Here is a 21,816-nt window from a genome sequence, read left to right as displayed (position 1 = left end):
ATCATACTCGGTGATTGGATTGTGACAGCGACTGATTGACTGATATTCGATTCGCAGAGTAAACATGCACAATTCTCATTCTCACAGTCAGAATAAACGAAACCACCCGCTTCAAAACTTATCAGGCTTGGCGAGACGTAAAGCATAGTGGGAGGAAATGAGGAGATGGACAAATAGCATACGATTATATGGATAAAAGGACATTCAACGACTGCATTTCACTTGCTTTGACTCTGACTCTGACGACTTACGACTTTTCTTTCAACTTGATACCTTGCTTATTATACTGCATATTCCGCCATCGCTCTTTCTCGATCGATCAATCAATAATCAATGACTTAGTGATATCGATACGATACGATAGTAATGCTCATGCGCTTAGTCTATGTTTGTGTCATCAATGCATTATACTTTTGTGGCACTTCTCCGTGGAGGTGAATGTGAAGAGTGGGTATATAGAACCATGAATCTGAATGCGCCATTATATAGTGCTATGATCCTCCCGTCGGAATGCGTTTCTGCATTTGCATCTCCGGACTGTGATTTGGATTTTACTCTTACTCTACTGGTATATTCATCATGGGATTGCATCCTATCTACCATCGTGTCCATTTCGCTAAGTATGGATGTATGGATTGAAGCTTAAAAGCACTTGACTCGCTTGTCGCTTGACTTTTTGCAGAAGAGCAGATTTACTGATTCCTGACTCCTGAATCCTGACTCCTGACTTCTAAATTCGATGCAACGTAGATATCGAAGGCATTCGTGGCCGCAGGCAAAATCGTGTCTGGTGTCGTGCCCTCCATTGTCGGTTGATCCGAGCTCGAGGAAAACTTGATGCGGCGCATTAGCAGTTAGCAGTCACGTGGTCGTGGTCGCAACGGGCGTGGTACTTGCGTGTCGACAATCCCAATTTCAGTCCCAGTGCAAGGAGACCATCCGTCGGGTGAAAACGAATCCGAATCGTATTCCATTGAGATTTGGAATGAATGAATCCAATTCGTCCGTGCTGAATCCGTTATGAGATGGTGTTCGAAGGACGGACTACAGAGCGATCGTGTGAAAGTTGGGAAATACCAATTCCTCAACCAATGTCTTCCTCAAAACATCCACTATAAATCTCTCGACTTTCCCTACGTTCCTCAAGACGTGCGCATCCGAATGCCCAATCTCACTCTCGATCTGCAGGTTCTGGAGGATCTTCTGTCCGATCGGTATTTTCTTTTCATCTAAACTATTTCTTCTCGACGTATACGTATACGTATATTCCCCACCGATTCCACCATTGTTGTCCTTATTGTCCGGTTGTTGATTTTGGTCTTCCGCTTGATCCAATATAGTCACGTGTAATCTATTTTTCTCTCCCGAGTAGGCCATAATAATCTCATTACGAATCTCGAACCCCGTTATGCTGATCTTCAATGGTAGACTCATAAATAAATTCGAGGGGTAGTTGACCTGCAAAGAGGTTAAGAGTGTGAGGTTCAAGTTGGATTTGAAGTTGAGGTTGAGGTGCAGTTGTAAAGATGGGATAGAGTTGGAAGAGGAGTTGGAAGGTTGCGGAAGATGTTTCGGAGGTTGAGCGGGAGGGGATGGTGGGATGTGTGAATCCCATTGATCAGCATCCGGATCAGGGTCATGATCGTGAGCGTCATCATGGTGATGCGTGTGAACTTGGGTCTGAGCTCGAGAGTCAGATTGATTGAGAGCATGCGAAGGACGATTACCCGGTTGTCGCGCTTGAGCTTGAGCTTGTATCCTGGCAGAGTTTGAGATTTGTTTAGAGCCGGCGATAGACTGCGGGCGAGCTAAGGGCAAAGAAGCTATCGAGGCTGGACGACGACCTAGACCAGGTGAGAACAAAGAAGAAGAGCTTGCTAGACCCTCGAATCCGTTTACGCTCGAGAGACCGTGCCCGTATCCTTGTCCGTGACCATGGTTGAGATTGTGACTGTTCAGCAGACCGAGTCCAGAGGCATGAGGGTCAAATGGGAAGGGAATGTAGGATTTGCCAGAATTGGAAGCTGATTTGGATGTGGATGGATCCTGCTCCCAGCCAGAGGATAGCGTATGTGGATTCGAAGTAGATCGAGGCAACATCAAGGAACGGTTTGTTCTTGCTCTTGAGCTTGAGCTTTCTCCGCCAGATGGTTGTTGTCGATGAGCATAAGATCCGGACCTCGAAAGAGAAGTTTGTCTTCGCGAGAGTGTATGTGGAAGCGGTGATCTAACACTTTGATTCGATCTCTGAGCTTGAGGTTGTATGTGTGACTGGTCACTCGCCAAATCTTTATCCTTGGTGATATATTCGTACCGCTCTTCGTCTAATTCACTATACACCCCAACTCTCTCCATCTTCCTTCGTTCTTCCTCTTCCATTTCCTTGCGTCTTTCCTCTCGTTCGGCCTCTTCAGCAATCTCATCTCCCTCTTCGTCGCCCTGATCGAAGACTCGCCATACATCACGAATATCCTTGATCTCTAAATCGGGTCCGAGGTCGCCGAACGAAAAGGAGGTGACGGTAATTGGGCCAATAAACGAAGGGCGTTTAGCAGTTTGTAGCTGCTCGTTCAGAAGTGTTATAAGCGATTCTGATAGCTCGTCCCTAATCCCAGACTGGTCCGGCTCAAAAGTATCCGTAGCGAAGCTCCCTGGCTGTGTAAAGGTATTAATGGGACCCGAAGGGGCGTTGAGAAGCGACCAATCGATGTCTACTGACATATTGGATCTTCGCGCGAAGCGAGGGGCTACAAACACAACGAGAAGCAAGTGTTATCGATGATGGGAGGACAGCTGCATCGTATCGAGGTGATGGGGACGGATCAAGCTCGCATGTCGTTAGATGTAAATATCAAAGTTGTGCTGTTCACAACGATTATATGTAACTTCTCGGCGACCTCTCCCGCTGCATGCTTACGTAACACAAAATCTAGCTCTTTTGAAGCGCTGGATGATTGGAGTCTTGTTCTATTCCACTTGAGAACATCAGCTGTTGCCTGACTGCGAGCGCCTTCGGCTTGTTGGACGATCAGGTCCTAGCCCGTCGTGACGATCTGTGACGATGTGTGCATAGTATATAAGGAAGAAAGCACTCAAACACAGACCAGAGAGGCCAAATGCTTCGAGATGTGGGTCTGACGATTCCCGGCGGCCTGGATGAGAGAATGACACTCACAAGATTCGTCAGCTCGCTGCACTGCAAGAAGTTCTGAGATTTCCGAATTTCCCGGGAACTCATAAGCGGGGCAGACGAGAATTTGGGCAGATCTGTCAAGAGATCTGCATGCATATACGTATGCCGCTCAGAGAACTTCCTGCGTCTCTTTTTACGAGACTGCTCAGCAAGCTGTATCAGATGACCGGATCCTTTGACTAGCACCAAGAAGTAGGCACGATCATACAGCAGACGCAAACAGAGCACCCGATTTGGGCTAGCGAGAGTGACTTCCAACGATGAACGTACCCTTCTACCCCATCGGACTCGGTTGATCAACTCCATTAAGGGATTTTGCATCCGGCTATAAGACACCTTCGACGATCATAGAAGATCTCTGGTGCTATGGTGCTTTTGGTGCTCGCTTGGTCATCTTCTCGGCCAGAGGCCCAAAATAAACAAAACCTTTCGGTCTCGGTCATCTGTCCATAAAAAGCTACGTCGTCCAAACTTTTCTTCATGGTGTAAACAAAGGAACAAACGAACGCGTTTACGCATGGCATGTATGCAGCGTAGAAAGGATGTGACAGAGGGTCATACACATACTACTTTTGAATGAGTCCATTCAGCTGAACCCAAGAAGGCATGTTTGTATGCATGTATGGATGCACTGATAAAGGATTCTGATTGAGAGGACGTGGTCGTACGATGCTTCGGTTGAGTAGCGTACAGTGTACGGGGATTTTCCATCGGGGAGCGGTCATCCGGTGATAATTTAAGGTTGTTTGTCGTACCATCAAAATCCAGAAAACAACAGGAGTCAAAATCTTACGATGAATAATCCTTTTACTCGTCCAACATTCTCTCACTGCTCAGTATTCCTGACTCTTGCTCGAGAACACCTCCGAGAGCACTCCTCAGTCTCTCACTTCATTCTGTGAAGCTTTTCAACATTTTAGACCTCGCCAGCGATCTCGGTCAGGCCAGGTTCGGGATACGGGCATCGATAGCGAATTCAACGTCATAATCGCGGGCTCAGTTACGCAATCGGCAGCCGCTCACCACTTACTCCAAATAAACTTTACTAGCCTTGACCGTCAAAACATAACAGTCAAAAATAGCTTGGCACCATAATCATACTACGGACTCGTAACTGTGCATAACCTTCAGGTTATACATAACAAGCTCCAACATCATCAGGACTAGAGGAGATCATCATCATTATCCCACCTAACATCCACAAGTATTTTGAGGACGAAAACTTGTTGACAGGGCATACAAATTCCAATTCCGACTGAATTAGATGCTTCACACGGATTCGTCTTTATTTTTCGGTTCGAATTCACCATTGATCTCTCAGCTCAACGGTCCAAACTCCAATACGCGCACGACTGCGGAATAACAAAGCATACAACACAACACAACAGACCAACGCTTCGAAATCCGACAACCTTAGGGGGTTCCTGGCCTTAGCTATCTCGAGCACGGTGTCCAGTCACAAGGATACAACGCTACTTTGATCAAAGGAACATCTGATTAGTCCACCTCCTTCACAACCATTTTCTGAAGGAGTCAAATTATCTCTGCAGATTCGATACATACATTCGATTGGTCGCAGGCTCAACATCTCACCAGACCGCTTCATCCATCATTTGTTGTGATAGCCGCAAGAATCCAGCTTCAAGCAAAAGCGACCAATGCTGAGATGCCGTTCTTTCAGTCCCTTCAAGAGTTCAAAGGTCTGACAAGCAGCATTAATCCTCTTAATCTTTTCTCTTCCGAGCCACCAGCTACCGCCTCTACATCTGCTACTCCTACTCCGAATGGGACGCCTAAACCAGCTTCAGCCGTCGCTGGACCAGGCCCATCGACTCAAGCGATGCGACAACCCTCAACACCCTCAAACGGCCCAGCACCATTAGGCAGACCAATCAACCCTCGTCAACCTTCCTCCGGACCAATCCGACCATCTCTCAAACATGCAGATACATCGTCTTCTTCCCCCAATTCGTCAGACAGCTCAGATAGTAATACACGCCGCCGGACTTCTGGTACCAACGTAATGATCGCTGATCCGGAAGTCAGTGGGATACAGGGACAAGGCGAGCGAAGGAGGAGTCCAAGGAAAAGAAGTGGGTCGAGGCCGCCTAGTTCGAGTAGTGGAGCGACGGGAATTAGCGGCATTGAAGGTGAACAGCGGTCGAAAAAGAAGAAGAGTCCTCTGGACGTGAGTCCTGTTCCCATGTCCGCAGGATATCGAGCTGCGAGGAGGAAGATGCTGATTTTACCGCTGCCTTCAGACATATATCATTGTCAAACCCCCGCCAACATCCGCAAAGAACCCCCTAAACCTCCAAATCCAGCTTGTCGTCAAACCCAATCGTCCCAGACGAGACCGCTCAGCGTCCGGCATCTCTAGTAGATCAGGCTCGATAGCTGGAGAAGGGCTCATCGCGTCGCCCTCATCCTCGCCTGCTGCTCAGACCGTTGAGCTACCCACGGAGGAGTCAGATGATACATCTGCTACAGAGGTCGTGGTGTCGCCCGAAGCGGCAACCACAATACCTTCTCCTGGTAACGACAAAGCTTTACCAGGATCACCTAAATCGAGCTCCACCGAATCTGAAGGTGCGAACGGTGCGAGCCTGAGGAGGTCCTCGTCGATCAGGTCCAGCATCTCAACCTCGACCGCTGCCACCGGGAGTAGTGCTGCTTCAGGCAAGAGGATAGAGCCGATGTTCAATCTGGCTGTGCACAATGTCATGCAGCCCACCGTAGTCACAGATGCGGCCACGGACGTCAAGGTCGCCAAAGTGAGTGATTCTCACTATCGAGCAGCGAGAAGGTGGCTGATCGTCTTATGTACAGTTTTATAAACGAAATCTTGATATCACTGGAGTGGGTGTGCTTGAACCCTCAGAAGTCTGGCTTCCTACCCCACACACTTCTGCGCTCTTTGCTTCCGCTTCGCGTCACAGTGCCGATGGCGAAGGAACCCCTCGTCAAAGGCCACTGTCCATCGTATCCCTCACTTCACCCATCTCACCTACCCTCAGCAGATCAGACGATGGGAAAAGCGGTATACGCGGCTCACTAGATCTGAAAGTTTTCAAAATGGAGAATCTGCGTTTGGGTCAGAACAAAGCGGATGGAGAAAGCAAAACCCGTCAATTCTTCGGCAAGGTATTCAAGAAGAAGACTTCAATGGGAGACATCGGCTTAGCTCCTAAAAAGACCAGTCCTTCAGCCTCTTTCTCATCTCACGATCATCCGCCAAAATCAGCTACCTCAGCTTCCCATGATTTCTCGGGGGGGACCGATACGCTCCACCCTAATTCGGCCGTCATCGCCAGAGGCCAAGCTGCCAATACCACTGATCTCCCATCGGTAGGGGTAGGCGCTCCAACGTTCGGTACCGCCCCTCTGGTCGTTCGGCGCCGGTCATCAGGCGCAATGATTACTCCAGAAGGAGCGGTCACAGGTCTTACATCGCATTCTCACGTTGACGTCGATACGGAACAGACAGCAACCAGGATGGAGAGATGTCAATCCCTACCTATTCTCCCTTCGAACAGACCGGTGGGATACACATGGACAGTGAGAAAATGGGCGAAGAAGAACGAGGAAGGCTGGGCGGCTCATATCAAGGCAGCTGCCAGTGCCGGACTAGAAATTGTGGGAGCCAACACAGGAGCTGAAGACGAAGATCAAGTAGTATTCGAATGGGTCAAATTAAGAGTACCCTCAAATTCGGCCGGGGACGACATCTTAAGGAGATATTCCACTACAGGGGCGATCTCCTTGGACAAAAGTCGAGCAAGAAGTCAGACTCGAGCTTCTTCCGTCCCGCCAACCGTCACAGACGGTATCAACATCAACTCACCCAATACATCAAGAACATCTCTCAGTCTACAACCGCCTTCCAGCAGACGAGAAGCCTCTCCATTCCCACCTTCCCCCAATCTGCATTCTAATCAAAGTTCGCCGCTCGCTTCACCACGTCTGGATGGTCGACCTGAACCTGTCCGCCGGATCTCCGGTACCGCGTCGGGTCCGGGATCAGCTAGCAATTCTAGGCGATCATCGACAATCATCGAGCCTGCTTCCTCTTCGCTCTCGCCTGATAATTCCAGTATTCACGGACAAGGAGGCGATACGACAGCGGACGAAACTGCGACTGTAGCAGGAGACGATTCGGATCCCGAGGATAGTGAGACCCCCTGGACTTGTTCTGTATGGGTGAAGAAGACTGGGCAAAGGCAATTACTTGGAACGCTCACTCCGGCACCTCATCATCCGAAAGTCATTGGTATACTGAAGATCCCTCAAGGATTGCAGCCTATCTGCCTGACGGATTTCAAGCAGCCCGAAAATGGAAGTGGAGCCGGTGTGAATGTGAAGGAAGGGACGATCAAGAAGTTGAAAGAGAATGTAGCGCTGAGCGAGGAGAATCTGAAAGATGTAGTTTGTGTGACGGCGATGTGGTTAGTGGCGAGAGAGGAATTTAATGGCTTGGGTAAGAAGAAGGGAGGGGGAAGAAGGGGGACTCAGGTATGAATTAGTGCGTAGCGGTCGATGATGAGTGGATGAGTGGACGGATGTTCATGAATGACCAGAATGACACCATTTGTCCACTGTTCATAATCAATTCATCTGTCCCGAGGTCATCTTTATCCTTTTGGTCATTTCTTCGCCTGATCGTACTTTGAGGAACCACTAACCTTGCCCCTGTTGAAAACCGACTTTGTATGTTGTCCATTGTATGTTCATATAAAAGGTTGCTTAATCAAACATACATATGCAATTGTTCCGGGTTACCAGATAGCTAGCTATAGGTCTATTCTGGCCTCAGTAATCTGTGACGAACAGCCTCGGTTGCGTAGGCGGTGAGAGTCGAGGGATGTATCTGTGATTTCACCATTTGACTATCGACCGGAATCCGATTGCCTCCTTACACATTATATGAGCATTTCAGATGCTTTTCGGTACGGGTAGAATCAGCAATCACCGCTGCGCCAGAAGCGCCCACTTGACTTTGAACATACAAGATCTGTGGGCAGGTTGCGCCTTGCACTGTTTAAAAGTTACATCGACCGAGGCGGAGCGAGGCGAGGATGGTGCAAAACTATCCATCGAACACCAACTGAGCTGAGTTCGAGCTGCTCGGCGGTTGTTAATCAGTACGTCGAGGTCAGTGATTACACGAGTCTTAATCAATACCATCACATCACTTCTTCACCTCCGTCAGTCAGTTTGTGCGCCATAGTCATTCGACGTTCCGGTCGGACAGTCGGACGGTCGGACCAAGACGTCCTGGGTGAAGCTTGTTTATATCATATTCATACTTCATACTTCATACGTCTTCGCTAGATGCTACAGAGGTATCACTTCCATCGTCGATCCAACTACTGCCTAAATCATTCTAGGATGGTATAGGTTTAGGTAGAGTAGATTAGGCAACGTCTTTGTTTCGGTTGTCACCGGAGACTGCGGAGAGGAAGCGCGAGAGTTAGCACTGAGGATTGACAGGTGAGTCGGAAGGAGGGCGAAGTGGCGGAAGGAGTGCGCCAAAGGAGGGTAGATGTGGCATTGAGATTATGAGTCAAGACGAGCTACTCACTGGCATCACCGACCTTTTGGGTGGTGGACTTCTCTTGTTGAGGTTGGACGACGGAAGCGGCGGAGTCTAAAGCACCTTTGACATAGTCGGTAGCTGGAAAAAAACGCCTGGCGGTCAGCTACTGACTATGTGAAAGGAGCTGATTCAAAGTAATTATAGTATGAAATGGTGCTCACCTTGCTCAACGTACGACTTCTCGGAGTCGGGCTTGGCGGCAGCGGTGACTTTGTCGGTGAGGGATTCTCGGCCCTGCATAAACGGAGGTAGGTTAGCAGGCAGTAGATGGTTACAGGCAGATAGTGAGAGTGGATGGCGTGATATGAAGTGGACGGAAGAAGGGAAGGAAGGATGAACGGAAGGAGCGGAAGGGTTAAAGGTGGCGGAGTGCTGCGGTGAATGGCAGACGTGTGGAACTGGTGGAAGGTGTTGGAAACAGTACTTACAGCGTCAGACATTGTGATTGTTGTTGTTTGGTTGGGTTGGTGGGTAAGAAGCGAAGTAGTTCAGAATGTGTTTGTTGAGAAAGGAAGGAAAGAAAGAAGAAAGGTGAACGTGTTAATTCAAAGGTGGGGTTTATATACCTTTGTTCCGGTGTACCACAAGTTACCCAAAGTGACTTCCACGTTTACCGGTTGTGGTTGTACTGCTTATCGCGTACCGTATGTATGCACTGTACCTCTCTACCCCTTCCCTGCGCCCACGTACAGGCAGTCAATCACCTCATTCAGTCGGATACGATTGATGGATGACGCACTATTAGACAATCGACAAGCCAACTACAATACTACCACCTCAAATGTCGTCATACCCCTTCAAAAGTTACCGCACTAAGTAATTTAGAAGGGGTTAGTACCTGCTGATATACCTGGAGATACGTCATAGCCTACCGTTATGAGCTTATGAGCTTATGAGCGCTTGGGTGATTTCCCAAACAACCGCAAAGCCCAAAGCTCAATGCTTGGATCTCTGTGTTATTTCCTATTTCATACGGTTGTAAGAGCTGTCACGCAGGCTGCTTTGGGTCTACCGTGACGACGCGTAATTTCTAATCTACCTGTCTCCTCTATGCCGAAAGCCAAAAACACAAACGACGATCACTCCATTGCGTCATTTACGCTGTCGTTTCATTTTAGCATTTTAGCTTCCTGCTTTTTCATTTCTGACGACTTTAGCCCCGTTCCAGCAAGTTCCAATCCGCAATCCGCTCCGAAAGGGGGGTCTGCCTCTGCATGATCTGCATGTCGTCATTAGTCGTGACCCGTTCTTTTTGTTCGGCACAGACCGGCCGACAGTCTCTTGTAATAGGACAGCTCGAGCTCAGATGTAGCGATGTAGCTAGCCATAGAGAACCTTCGAGAGGAAAGAAATCAGAATGGAAGTAAAGCAAAATCAGTCACCTGCTCCTGATTCGTAATTACTCGCAGAGCATGGACAAGCAAAGCACGAACACGTCTTATGTGGCGTGGCAATTAATAACTCAAGGTGCATGCTTTCGTATCGGATCTGAAATGCAGACGGTACAGTCATGTGAATCCTTATCCCAACCAAGAGTGCACCTTAATAAACTGACACCTGATTCCTGAATAATGGGAAATTGGGACAAGTGGATCGTCGTGGTTGGTTTCATTCTATGCCGACCGCAGTTCACCTTTGGCACCTTCACTACGTGATGCTCGCCATCTCAAATTTGACCCTATTATTCGGGTATCGAGTATCTATATGAGTGAGTCCACGATGTACGGAACACAGCTACCCTCGGATGTACAGGTCATACACATAGTTCATGCATTTCATCAAGTCGTTAGATCGAGATATGCAAGTGACCAATGAATACTCCAGGTACTTTGTGACGTACAAATTGTTGAATGATTATTGACAGCAGTAGTGACCAAGAAAAAGGACACTGGTCCTGCCTGGTACCAAGTGACTTTGTTTTCCCATCGAACTATGATGCAGCTTACCAGCCACTCGCCTACCCCTTGACGCAGAAGAAAGCCATCCCTTCTCTGGCTTCACTGACAGCTCCCTCCAACTCCCTGTCATCCTCCATCATCCACTTATCTTCCTTTTTCATCTCGTCCATGCCGACCGTCTTGGCTAGCCTCTCCCAATTCTGCCTTTTTGCGGTCAGCTTCAACATCGGTAACGGGCTCGAATGACCCGTCAGCACCACCAAAGCAGTGTTTGAGGGTAAAGATTCGTGTAACTTCGATAATCTATCCGAAAATCCGGTCAAGGCAGAATCTAGATCGGCCGCATCGAATTCGGTTGAGTCTATCCCCCTGTCATTCCCTAAAGTCCCATAATGCCGGAATCAGCATCAGCTGCGTCATCAGTGCAGCCTGGATATTATGACACATCGCCGCTTGAGTCTTGGAGAGTGGATTTAACTTGATTGGGTCGAGAGAAAGGCGCCATATGCGCAAAATCGCCCACTTACATCCTTGCACGTTGGCCAATTCCATCAATCTCCCAAAAATCAGATCATGTCCTTCCACATGCTCAAGCATCTTCTCAACGATCTCATCATCGTCCCCACACCGTATCGCAGTGGTAGCTTTCGATCCATGGGACGATCGTGGATTACCATAATCTATCAACGCTGACGTTTTCGCGGGTTTACAGCGGTTTAGTCGTTCGAAGATCGGTTCCATATTTTCCAGAGCATTGCCAAAATCGGGGCCTATAAGACAAACAACAAAGTTTTCTCCGTCAGCGCCCGCATCGGGACAAGACAGGTGAACAGGCGAAGAAAGAGATTGGTGATCAGGGAGGAGGACGAGGGCCGAGTCTCAGGACTGAACCTCGTAATTACCTGTGAGATTCGGAGGGGGACTCACCGTATTTGATTTTCATCTTCAACAACTCGACACAGGTCTTGGCATCTTCCTCAGAATCGTGGCCGTGTTCACCCGCTTGGATGTCCTTCTTGAGCCAGCGTTGAGCCAACCATTTCAAGGCTGACTTGAAAGGCGGACCTCGGGGATGTTTATACATAAGAGCCGTGTCAATACATAGTGGGTGCTTTATTCTTAAAGCGATGAGATCACATTCCAATGAATGTCCAAGTAAGATAGTATGTGGGGTGATTATCGGGTTGGGTCCTGATACCAACGCTTCCTGGATCGATTGTACGGTGTGAGTCGCGGGTTTCAGTTTCTCAGCAGTTATACCTGACCATCTAAGCAAAAGGATATCAGCATGAATTCTGGCCGAGGGTGACAAAGAGTCTGACACTAGACTCACTGCGTCCGGTAATCTATGATTGGTTTTGGGGGCGTGACAAGCTCGTCGAATATGTTTTCACCGCTCTCGAAGTCTATTATTGATACTCTGGCTAATTCTTGACCGTCTTCCGACAATACCTATATCCACACCAGATCAGCGAACATCCCTACATTACCGTCGATTGACTGATTGACTGAGAAGCATGGTGACGTACCATCTCACAGTCTATTGCTAGTACAGGCCATTTCCCGTCTCCAGGTGATGTATCGGCTTGAGGAGTCTCGACCCACGGATCATCCCTTTTGTTACCCTTTCTCTTACTATTGCCGTTCAGAGCAGTCGTGCTTCCCCCTAAGCCAACGTCCATATGTACATCTCCTGCACTGTCCAAGGAACCTTTCAGAGCCGCTGCAACGCTTTCCGGTAGGGTGTTGAGGTCAAGTCCCGGTATTATGGGGTTATCGGAGGGGGAGATGTAAGATGGTAAGGGGTAGTCATTATCGATCATTTGATGGGGAGTGAGAAGATACAAGAAGGGAGGTATGTCAGATGAAGTTGCTGCTTCTACACAAAGCGGAAGATTGTATCAGCATTTCTGACACATTAATCTGTTCGCAAGATTTCGCTAGAGAGGCAAGAGCAAGCAGAAGGTCCTAGCTCACCAGCTAACTGTCTCGCTTCCTCGTGTTTCTGCTTTTTCAAAGTATCGGGTATTGGACTCATCAACAAGCTATTCAAGACGGAATGCAATTTCCTATCGTCCCCCGGAGCTCTGGTCGGGCAGGCGTATGCGAATAGTTTCGGTATGGCGGGTACTCTCGCTTGTTTCGATGAGCTTGGATCAGAAGGGATTGTGGGGAATGGCATCGAAGCTACGCTTGAGTTCTGTTCTAAGCCGAGATGCGAAGGCAATAACCCGGGAACGAATAAGACCACCGTGTGCGAAATGAATGACTTGTTCTGTACCGCAAACCACAGGCCAATTGTCAGCTTCATTGAGATTCACTCAGGTGATTTTGGGCAGGGACGAGACTGAACTTACTTCGATCTGAATCCAAGAAGGTTTGTTCGCTTCGGCCACTATATACAAGACTAAATCTCGGACATGCTACATCCCATATCCCGTCAGCTAAACGCGAAGATACACACCCCTTGGTGTTCATGGAGGGGACAGAAAACATACAGCGATTCCGACTTTCTTCCCGTATCTGAACTCGCCGAGCTGATATTGGAATGATGGTCTATGTTTATTCAATTTCTTCTTCTTTCTCTTCTCTTCTCTTGTAGGTACTTTTGTAAAGCCATCCTCGTCTATGGCGGCCTGTCCATTCCCATTGACCTCGGGAATCGGAGTCTTCCTCTTCGTACTCGACCCTTCTGATAGAGTGGAGTCTGGAGACATCTCGGAGCCTTTGAAACAGCTTGCAGATGCAAGATTGAGTCAGTCCTTTAGTATCGACACCCGACAAGCATGATGAGAAGCTCAATCATCATTATCTCTCGTGCACAAGTTGATCGGACACCGGTTAACTGAAATCTTGAACCAGACAAAATGATCGAGCCAAGCTGTGCCTGATATGCGAGTGACACGTGTTTCTATAAAATCAGGTAGACTTGATTTGTTATTGTCAAGGCGAAAGTGGAGGCAAGGTTCATGTCGACTACCAAGTCGAGATGCATGGCGTTGTCCGTACTTGGTGAGTTGGACTGTGTTCCAATAAGGCGCAGGTAAAAGCGAGCACCACAATGGCAGCGGACAAAGGTCAGCTGACGGACCCTATTGCATTGGTCCACCAAGCTGACGCTGAGCTTCCAGTCGAATGTCCAATCTGTTCAACCTTGGTATCCGAATCCGAAATCAACCTTCATCTGGATTTACAATGTCGAGGTGCCTCAGCCGAAGCCGGACCAAGCCATACTACAGAAGCGGGACCTCAAACCTCGCACATCAGGTCAAAACGAACTACGAGCTCTCCGTTGAGGGATGTCATAGATCTGGCTGAACAAGACACTCCGACCTCTAAGCCGTCTTTGAAAGCTCGTAGGTCGTCTGGCAAGGGCGTAGCGCCGGTGGCTTCTATCTTCAGCTCTCAAGTCAAAGTCAAAAGGAAGTCTTCTTCGCAGGATGACACTATCGTTGAAGAAAAGAAGCTTGCGAGCGTTTCTGGAGACGAGGAGAGGAAGGAGAAGAAAGTCAAAATCAATCCGTTGACTGCTAATCAGCCGTAAGTTGAATCTGTCAAATGTCAAGCGGAGCGAAAATGGCATCTCCTTTGTTGACTCATAAGCATGTGCCTATGTCGGTGATCAGATTGGCAGAGAGGTCTCGCCCTTCGACCCTTGCCTCTTACATAGGGCAGACAGATCTTGTCGGACCAGGCTCACTTCTTCGCGCGAGGATAGAAGCTGGAGAGGGCGTTGGAAGTTGTATCTTGTGGGGACCGCCAGGGTGCGGGAAGACGTGAGCAGCGGCACTTCAGCTCCCAGACCAGACTTGACAGTCTGTTGTCATCTAGCTGATCAGATTCCACTGGGCAGAACGCTTGCAAGGTTGATAGCCAAGACTGCAAATGCCGATTTTAAGGAGCTGTCGGCAACCAGGTACGCACAAATCCAGCATACTTGCTAATGGCAAGAGGATATGCTCAGCTGGCCAAACATGTCAGCTCCGGAGCATCAGATGTCAGACAAGTGTTCGAACAAGCCAAAAATTCTCTCAAGTTGACGGGCCGGTACGTATTATCGTCTGTCAAGGCACACATCTTCCGCTCACTGCTTGGGCTGACTCCACTAGGCGGACGATACTCATGGTCGACGAGATACATCGGTGAGTCTGTAGTGCAGCTTACATTTGCAGGAATACGTTCGGATGCGCTTGAGCTGGCACAATGGCTCATACTTGGCTGCAGGTTTAATAAAGCCCAGCAGGATTTGTTTTTACCATACGTCGAGAACGGCTGGGTCCAGCTTATCGGTGCTACAACCGAAAATCCCTCTTTCAAAGTGAATGGCGCGCTGTTGAGTCGATGTCAGTATGTCAAACTCCATCTCAACTAAATTTCGCAGTCCAAAACTGCTACATGTGTAGCGTGGACCTGAACTGGAGCTGAATAACTGGGATGATGTAAAGGGTTTTCACCTTATCGCCCCATTCACCCGAATCACTGCAAGAAATCCTAACAAACGCCTTATCCTCCCTTCTTGAGCCATTACCGCACTTACCGCCGGACTTGATCCCCTTCTTGGCGGACGTAGCTGATGGCGATGCTCGACAAGCTTTGAACGGTCTCGAATTAGCTCTCAAAGTGTGTCAAGCTCCACGGCAGAGCACACTCCCCTCCACAATTCCTACCACTGGTAATCCGTCTTCCCAAGATGGTGGGAATAGTCAGGCAGATGAACAGAAAAAGAGGGATGAAGAGTTGATGGATTCGGTAAGGAGGGGTTTGAGGAAAGGATACGATCGATCAGGTGAAGAGAGGTATGATATGATCTCAGCTATGCACAAATGTCTACGTGGTTCAGATGGGAGTGCGGCTATGTACTGGCTTGCAAGGTTAGTCGATCTCTTCTCCACTATTTCCCGCCGGCTTCAGCACATGGAGAGCCAGTTAGAGCTAAAGCGCGACCATTGCGGATGCAGGATGATTACTGGAGGAGAAGATCCGCTGTATATTGCTAGGAGATTGGTAGTCATGTCAAGCGAGGACGTGGGATTAGCAGATCCACAAGCGTTGCCTTTGGTGAGTCATGAGCCTTCCTTCTTTCTTTCTTCCACCTTCCACCTTTACTCGTGCCTCATGAAAGAAACAAGAGTTGATGCGTGAATTGACTTAGGCCATGGCTACTTATCAAGCTTGTCAAGTTATCGGATTGCCTGAATGCCGCATCAATTTAGCTGTGAGTTCCATCATTATACAATTCATCTATTGCTCTATTCGTACAAGTATAAAATCTATAGCTGACATGCGAACTCCCATTCCCGTCATACCGACACCTATGCCGATATAGCATTGCGTAGCTTATCTGGCTGAAGCTCCGAAATCGACAAGGTCGTATACAGCTTACAAACGGGTATGTCCTGTACCCTCTCATTCCTTTCATGGAGGAACATGACTAGATTTTCTGCCTGAGTCTGCGCAATCGAGCAAGGTGCCCTGCTGATTGATCCATTCGTTTTGTTTTGGCGCGACAAATAGGCAGAGGCATTATGCCATCAACCGCCCTTACCTGGTGTCCCCCTGCAAATTCGGAACGCACCTACGAAACTGATGAAGCAGCTGGGGTATGGCAAGAGGTATTCTTATGATCCCGATTACGCTCATCCGGTGTATAATGTGAGTTGAATCTGAATCTGAATTCCAGCTAGTGCATTCTGGTGACGAACCGGTATCTTATCTTATCTGATCTTACCGGGTCTTAATATCATATCACGCAGGAATACCTCCCTCATACACTCGCCAATCATTCTTCGTTCTCCCCTCATCCGGAGGAACATATCCTCAAGACACCCGAATACGAGAAGAAAGATAAGAATTGGGATGAAGATCGTTTGAGCGAATGGGAGTGGAGGATAAATAGTAATAAAGAGTGGCAGGGTAGGAAAGCGAAGGAAGAAAAGATATTGTGATAATCATCGAATCTCATTCACAGTCATGGACTATCATGATTTTTCATAGTTGTACTGTATACGATCTTATGACATTCGAAAGTGTACTATGTGAATGATTGAAAGGTATCTAAGACCATCCATGGCTCCCTGTGCTGCACATAATCTGTACAATGCATGTTATGCCGTCAAATCGACCGTCGGAATACCAGATACGTAGAATCACACCCCAATTGTCCATATTTACATCCATCATACCCATCCAGCCTAACAGACCGCCGTCCCGCGCTCTGAGCCACTGAACGAACTACCAGGCGACGCACGCGGCACGCTTCATTCTCCAATGAGACTGTCTAAATAGTCTGTGTCGTCTAAAGTGGGAAGTGGGTCTAACTGGTTTCCCACCCCACTAGGAGATTATCAATCAACCTTGTTTTCCCCACCCAGATCGCTCCTGCCAAAACGAACTCCCTATTCCTCCCTATCGGTCCCCTGATAGGCTCAAATGTGTCTTTATCGAAAATCTCAATATAATCCAAGGTCAACTCTACTCCCCCGCCCTGTTGTTCCGGTGTTGGTGTCGTTATACCTAATATACGTTCTTGTTCCTCCAATATCACCCTCGTAGCATTCGCTACTAAATCTTCACCGGTTAATTCCTCGGCCCCATCTTCGTCCTTAACCTCATCAGTCACCTTGCTGACTGCACTTTCGGTTCCACTTTCACTTTGACTCTGACCTTCGTATAGCTGTTTGGCGGAAGCAAGCGCTTTGTGTAAGATTGGGCCGACGCTCAACTCGGCTTTGGACAGATAAGCGTTCCGCGATGAAAGGGCTAGACCCTCTACTGATCTGGTTGTAGGTAAGATGTGGAGATTTGAAGAGGTAGGGTGCGATAACAAGAGATCTTTCACGACTGTCACATGGTCATGTAAAGTCAGCTGCTTAATTGCATTTCAATTGGCCTAGAGATTGCTAGATGGGACAAGGGCAAAAGCAGGGCAAGGTAGCTCACGGATTCGAAGTAATAAGGCTTGTTGAATATCCTTTTGACCGAAATACGCATGATCAGGCTAAGGTCCGATTTTAGTGGATTGACTCATCGTCCGAATCTGAGAGCGTATGAGACAAGGACTGGATGGACCCACCTCGACGGCATTGAACAGTTTCGTACAGACCGTTGCTACTCCTTTGAAGAATTGCGCTACGACCCGTAGACAGAGAATTTAGCTTGAGCCAAGGGACATTCTTGGTATTGACGGGGGCAAAAGGCCGACTCACGCCTCGAAGCACCCTCCATGACCTCTGCCCATCCCCTCACATCCACCTCTACACCTTTATGGCTCCTCAGATCTTGCAACTCGCCTTTTAAGGGATACATCACGTCTGGCGTTGGCGCAAAGATCACCAATGGACTATCTTTGATATCGTGGTGAGTTCCATTTCCGTTTGCAGTACTACTACTGCTAGAGCTGCTTGTTGAGGGTCTGAACGATTCGTGCTCTGATACACCGAGTCCACGGAGCTGCCTGGGTGAAGCAGGTGGCGGTAGGATTGATTGGAGTAAAGATAGGTCGCGCTCGAATGTGCGTGGATAAGAAGAGAGGTCTTCGTGAGGTGCAAACTTCATGGAGTAAATTTTATCAGCGTGCAGCTTGATCAAAGGCACAAAAGTGCTCCTGGAAAGGAGGTTGCTAGTTGAAATTTGAGATTCACCTGCATCGGGTTGACGAAAAGCGTCATCACCGTCAACGGGTGTCGAGATAACGAGGCTCGTACTGTGCATGAGATATCAGCATTTTCTCATTCAATGTCACAGGTTGTAGTCGTGGGATGCGCTTTACTCACCCAAGTTCAGATGACCTTCATGTAACGCTCCCATCTGATCGTGTCAGGATCACGATCAGCTCAAATCGTTGCAGATCGCTATCAGAACAGTTCAGCTTACGGTCGGCACGACCCCGACTTCCAAGCCTTTGTCCCTCGCTTCTTTCCTCCATCGCCTCAGCTGTCCCAGCGTTCGGATGATTGGTATATGAGGACCCTTCCCATTCGAAGCACTGTTGGATGCATGTCGAATGAAAGCGAATGCGGCCTTTCGTGAAGTCGAAGCTGAAATCGATAAAGTGGAGGGACCGGCTGATCCCGGTCGCGTTGTTGCTCTCACCAGCGAGTGGGAAAACATCGTTGGATATACGCAGCAGAGCAGGATCACCTGCTACACTTTATATGATCAGACAGGCGGAAGTCAGAGTCGGGCTTACGACGATGATCTGCATCGATACTTACATCTGATGGGGAAGCCGAGTCGATAAATGTGTCAATTTTGGGGGAAGCAATAATGACAAGAGAGAGATGAAACGACGTTGTTCATTCCGGGGTCCCCAAATAACGAGAAAAGATCGGCTCACACCGAAGCCAAATTAGATGGAGGGGTTAAATAAGAAACACCGATATTATTGAACTCGACTGCCTTCGAAGCTGTTTTAGAGGCGACCATTGTACTACTTTGGACTCTGATATCCGTAACTTCCTCATCGTTCACTACGATATTACACTCGAGCACATAACCAGGAGGCAGCAATCCAAGATGGATTTGGATGACTTGAGTGAGCTATATTGGCCGTTTCGCATATCCATCCCCCATGTGACCAGAGCTAATCACGATGGATCCGTTTCAGCCGTCGACAACACCTACCAATTGGGAGGATCCGACGATGAGCGCGAACGAGCCAAGAATGCCGCTCTGATAGAGGAGCTGGACCGGAAGAAGAAATTCAGGAAAATGGCGGTGCCGACGGACGATAAGAAGGTCCGAGAGAGGCTGAGGGCTTATGGGGAACCTATGACGCTTTTCGGTGAAGGGGTGAGTCTGCCCGCATTGGATTCTGCTTTTCGTGTTTACGTTCACTTCACAACTCCATCCTCTGCTTCAGCTTCAAGATTAAGAATGACACAGAATCACCCTTATCCATTCTCATGAAAGATGCTCCTCATGCTGACTTGTTGTGATGCCGTGTGATTCCAAACGATAACCCCTGATAGCCGGGAGACAGGCGAGATCGTCTGAAATATGTGCAAGAGCAAATTGAACAAGCCCGAGGAGGCGGAGGGGACGGTATGGACGTGGATGGAGACTCAGACGAGAGTAGTGATTCTGAAGAGGAAGAGGAGGTAAGTGCTGACAGGCCTCGTCCCAAGCATTTACATGAAGGAAGCTTATGAATGGTCGGTCTTGCTAGGGAGAGTTCTACACCGAAGGTTCGGATGATCTGTTGGAAGCAAGGAGGAAGCTCGCTAGGTATTCTTTGTCAAAGTGAGTCATCCGCATAGAAGCAAACTCCATTCATCCTGCCGGTGAAGTAAAGCAAGATCCATTCCTGATCCTGGCGGTTCTCCAGGGCACGTACACGTATAGCGAGGCAGAGGGTGGAAGTGGGATTACCATTAGGGAAGATCGTATCGCTGCGGAAGGAAGTATTCTCGGAGCTGAAGGTGAGTGGACAGCTATCTCCGAATCAATCTCTTATATGCATTAGTATTGAACGATACTGAACAACATATCATTATCAAATTTATATTCCCCTGCTAACGTCAAACTCGACAGACATTCAATAACCTCGGATCGCAATTCGGCGATGATCGTCCCTTGTCCACTATCCGTTTCTCCCCCAACTCTCAATACATCCTGACAACATCCTGGACGGGAGACACCAAGATATGGGATCTGCCCAACCTGAATCCTGTTTCAACGAAGAAGGGTCATCTGGATAAGATAGGTGGAGCAGCTTGGCACCCTCAAGCTACATTACCAGGTGGAATAGGTGAAGATGGCGTAAATTTCGCTACCGGTGGTGGAGAAGGAAGTGTCAAATTATGGTCAATGTCCGGGTGAGTACCTGTCTCATCTTCAATAGCAAGTTTAGCAGAAGATGCTGCCTACCTTATTCAGGGCTCATTGTCGCTTTAACCTTTTGCAGAGACAAACCGATAGCGACTTTGACAGGGCACGAGAACCGTGTGGGGCGTGTCGCATTCCACCCGTCCGGGTCGTATCTCGGTTCAGCAGGGTTCGACGGTACATGGCGCCTGTGGGACGTTGAAAAGCAGAAAGAGCTGTTGACGCAAGAAGGACATAGTAAAGAAGTGTACGCTTTGGCTTTCCAGGATGATGGAGCTTTAGTATCTTCCGGGTAAGTTCGAAACAACTCCCATTGAATTCCCACTTAATATTCATGGCTGGCCTCGTGCTATGCTCTCTGGTCTATGAACACCATGAAGGGCAGCTAGTTGATGACTGGTAATGTATATCTGGAATACAGTGGATTCGACGCGATAGGCAGAGTATGGGATATAAGGACGGGCCGAACAGCCATGGTCTTAGATGGTCACATAAAGGAGATCCTAGCTATGGATTTCGCTCCCAACGGGTGAGCCTTCTTGTTATTGGATTTCTTTCTTCGTTACTCCGTATGAAGGAGCAAAGCAGCCGAACGAGGACTACAGTGGACTGACTACGATTCGGTCCGATGTGTTGATTTTGGTAGATACCAAGTGGCTACTGGATCAGGAGACGATACCGTTCGAATATGGGATCTCCGAGCCCTAAAGACGCAATACATGATCCCCGCCCACAAATCGTCCGTATCGGACGTACGATTCTTCAAATCCTCAAGCGAGATCTCGTCGATAGGGATCAATGGGGATCTGCCTTTATCGGGTACCGTCAAAGGGGGTGTGACTGATTCGACTTTGATGGAGGTGGATCAAGATAAGAGTGATGATAATGACAACGTTGTTCAGGAAGAAGAGGAGGATGTGAAACCGAATATCAATGGGAATGCCAATGGCTCAACATCAACATCGACAGGAACAAGGACAGAACCGATAGAAGGATTAAACCGATCGGGCTTGTTCTTGATTACGAGTGGATTCGATTGTAATGTCCGAATATGGTCAAGCGACGAATGGTCACTCATCAAGAACTTACCGACGGACAGCGGTAAAGTCATGTCGGTAGATATCAGTAGTGATTCCAAGTTCATAGCTAGTGCGAGCTATAGTAGGAGTTTCCATCTCTTCGGGGGTGATAAGAGCTTGTAGCTGGGTGATTGAGTAGATCTCTTGAGTTGGCATAGCATGATATGCTATGATGAGAGATTACATTGCATGATGCATTGTATAACATGTAATGTAATTTCACGC

General features: G+C 48.3%; 7 protein-coding genes across 7 annotated transcripts; 3 read left to right on the top strand and 4 right to left on the bottom strand.

Moving 5' to 3' along the window:
- Positions 1-1,044: 1,044 nt before the first annotated feature.
- On the bottom strand, positions 1,045-2,721 carry I303_101698 (uncharacterized protein; the record flags this gene model as incomplete). The annotated part of the gene is made up of 1 exon (XM_018405511.1): positions 1,045-2,721. The coding sequence occupies one exon, from the start codon at positions 2,719-2,721 to the stop codon at positions 1,045-1,047; it is 1,677 nt and encodes a 558-aa protein (XP_018265792.1).
- A 2,138-nt stretch (positions 2,722-4,859) lies between these two features.
- I303_101697 (uncharacterized protein) lies at positions 4,860-7,711 on the top strand (the record flags this gene model as incomplete). Its single annotated transcript, XM_018405512.1, has 3 exons — positions 4,860-5,381; positions 5,455-5,967; positions 6,023-7,711. The coding sequence occupies 3 exons, from the start codon at positions 4,860-4,862 to the stop codon at positions 7,709-7,711; spliced, it is 2,724 nt and encodes a 907-aa protein (XP_018265793.1).
- Positions 7,712-8,606: 895 nt separating this feature from the next.
- Positions 8,607-9,229, bottom strand: I303_101696 (uncharacterized protein; the record flags this gene model as incomplete). The annotated part of the gene is made up of 4 exons (XM_018405513.1): positions 8,607-8,641; positions 8,775-8,867; positions 8,951-9,023; positions 9,218-9,229. 4 exons carry the CDS (start codon positions 9,227-9,229, stop codon positions 8,607-8,609), a joined length of 213 nt encoding a protein of 70 aa, XP_018265794.1.
- Positions 9,230-10,746: 1,517 nt separating this feature from the next.
- I303_101695 (uncharacterized protein) lies at positions 10,747-13,404 on the bottom strand (the record flags this gene model as incomplete). Its single annotated transcript, XM_065968393.1, has 8 exons — positions 10,747-11,066; positions 11,215-11,457; positions 11,615-11,955; positions 12,021-12,139; positions 12,217-12,566; positions 12,665-12,962; positions 13,045-13,110; positions 13,186-13,404. The coding sequence occupies 8 exons, from the start codon at positions 13,402-13,404 to the stop codon at positions 10,747-10,749; spliced, it is 1,956 nt and encodes a 651-aa protein (XP_065824465.1).
- A 344-nt stretch (positions 13,405-13,748) lies between these two features.
- Positions 13,749-16,632, top strand: I303_101694 (uncharacterized protein; the record flags this gene model as incomplete). The annotated part of the gene is made up of 12 exons (XM_065968392.1): positions 13,749-14,227; positions 14,314-14,463; positions 14,541-14,603; positions 14,669-14,734; positions 14,797-14,829; positions 14,912-15,034; positions 15,133-15,558; positions 15,646-15,745; positions 15,840-15,902; positions 16,014-16,076; positions 16,202-16,339; positions 16,441-16,632. The coding sequence occupies 12 exons, from the start codon at positions 13,749-13,751 to the stop codon at positions 16,630-16,632; spliced, it is 1,896 nt and encodes a 631-aa protein (XP_065824464.1).
- A 368-nt stretch (positions 16,633-17,000) lies between these two features.
- On the bottom strand, positions 17,001-18,796 carry I303_101693 (pantoate-beta-alanine ligase; the record flags this gene model as incomplete). The annotated part of the gene is made up of 8 exons (XM_018405516.1): positions 17,001-17,527; positions 17,627-17,684; positions 17,760-17,815; positions 17,893-18,030; positions 18,133-18,235; positions 18,328-18,389; positions 18,460-18,493; positions 18,560-18,796. 8 exons carry the CDS (start codon positions 18,794-18,796, stop codon positions 17,001-17,003), a joined length of 1,215 nt encoding a protein of 404 aa, XP_018265797.1.
- A 405-nt stretch (positions 18,797-19,201) lies between these two features.
- I303_101692 (uncharacterized protein) lies at positions 19,202-21,714 on the top strand (the record flags this gene model as incomplete). The annotated part of the gene is made up of 9 exons (XM_065968391.1): positions 19,202-19,220; positions 19,293-19,477; positions 19,657-19,785; positions 19,854-19,927; positions 20,013-20,106; positions 20,219-20,502; positions 20,592-20,804; positions 20,934-21,041; positions 21,159-21,714. 9 exons carry the CDS (start codon positions 19,202-19,204, stop codon positions 21,712-21,714), a joined length of 1,662 nt encoding a protein of 553 aa, XP_065824463.1.
- Between the last annotated feature and the right edge of the window lie 102 nt (positions 21,715-21,816).

This window comes from Kwoniella dejecticola, chromosome 2 (genome assembly GCF_000512565.2).
Source record: "Kwoniella dejecticola CBS 10117 chromosome 2, complete sequence".
NCBI lineage: Eukaryota > Fungi > Basidiomycota > Tremellomycetes > Tremellales > Cryptococcaceae > Kwoniella > Kwoniella dejecticola.
Note: the sequence above shows the minus strand (reverse complement) of the source record. Positions and strands in the feature narration are given on the sequence as shown.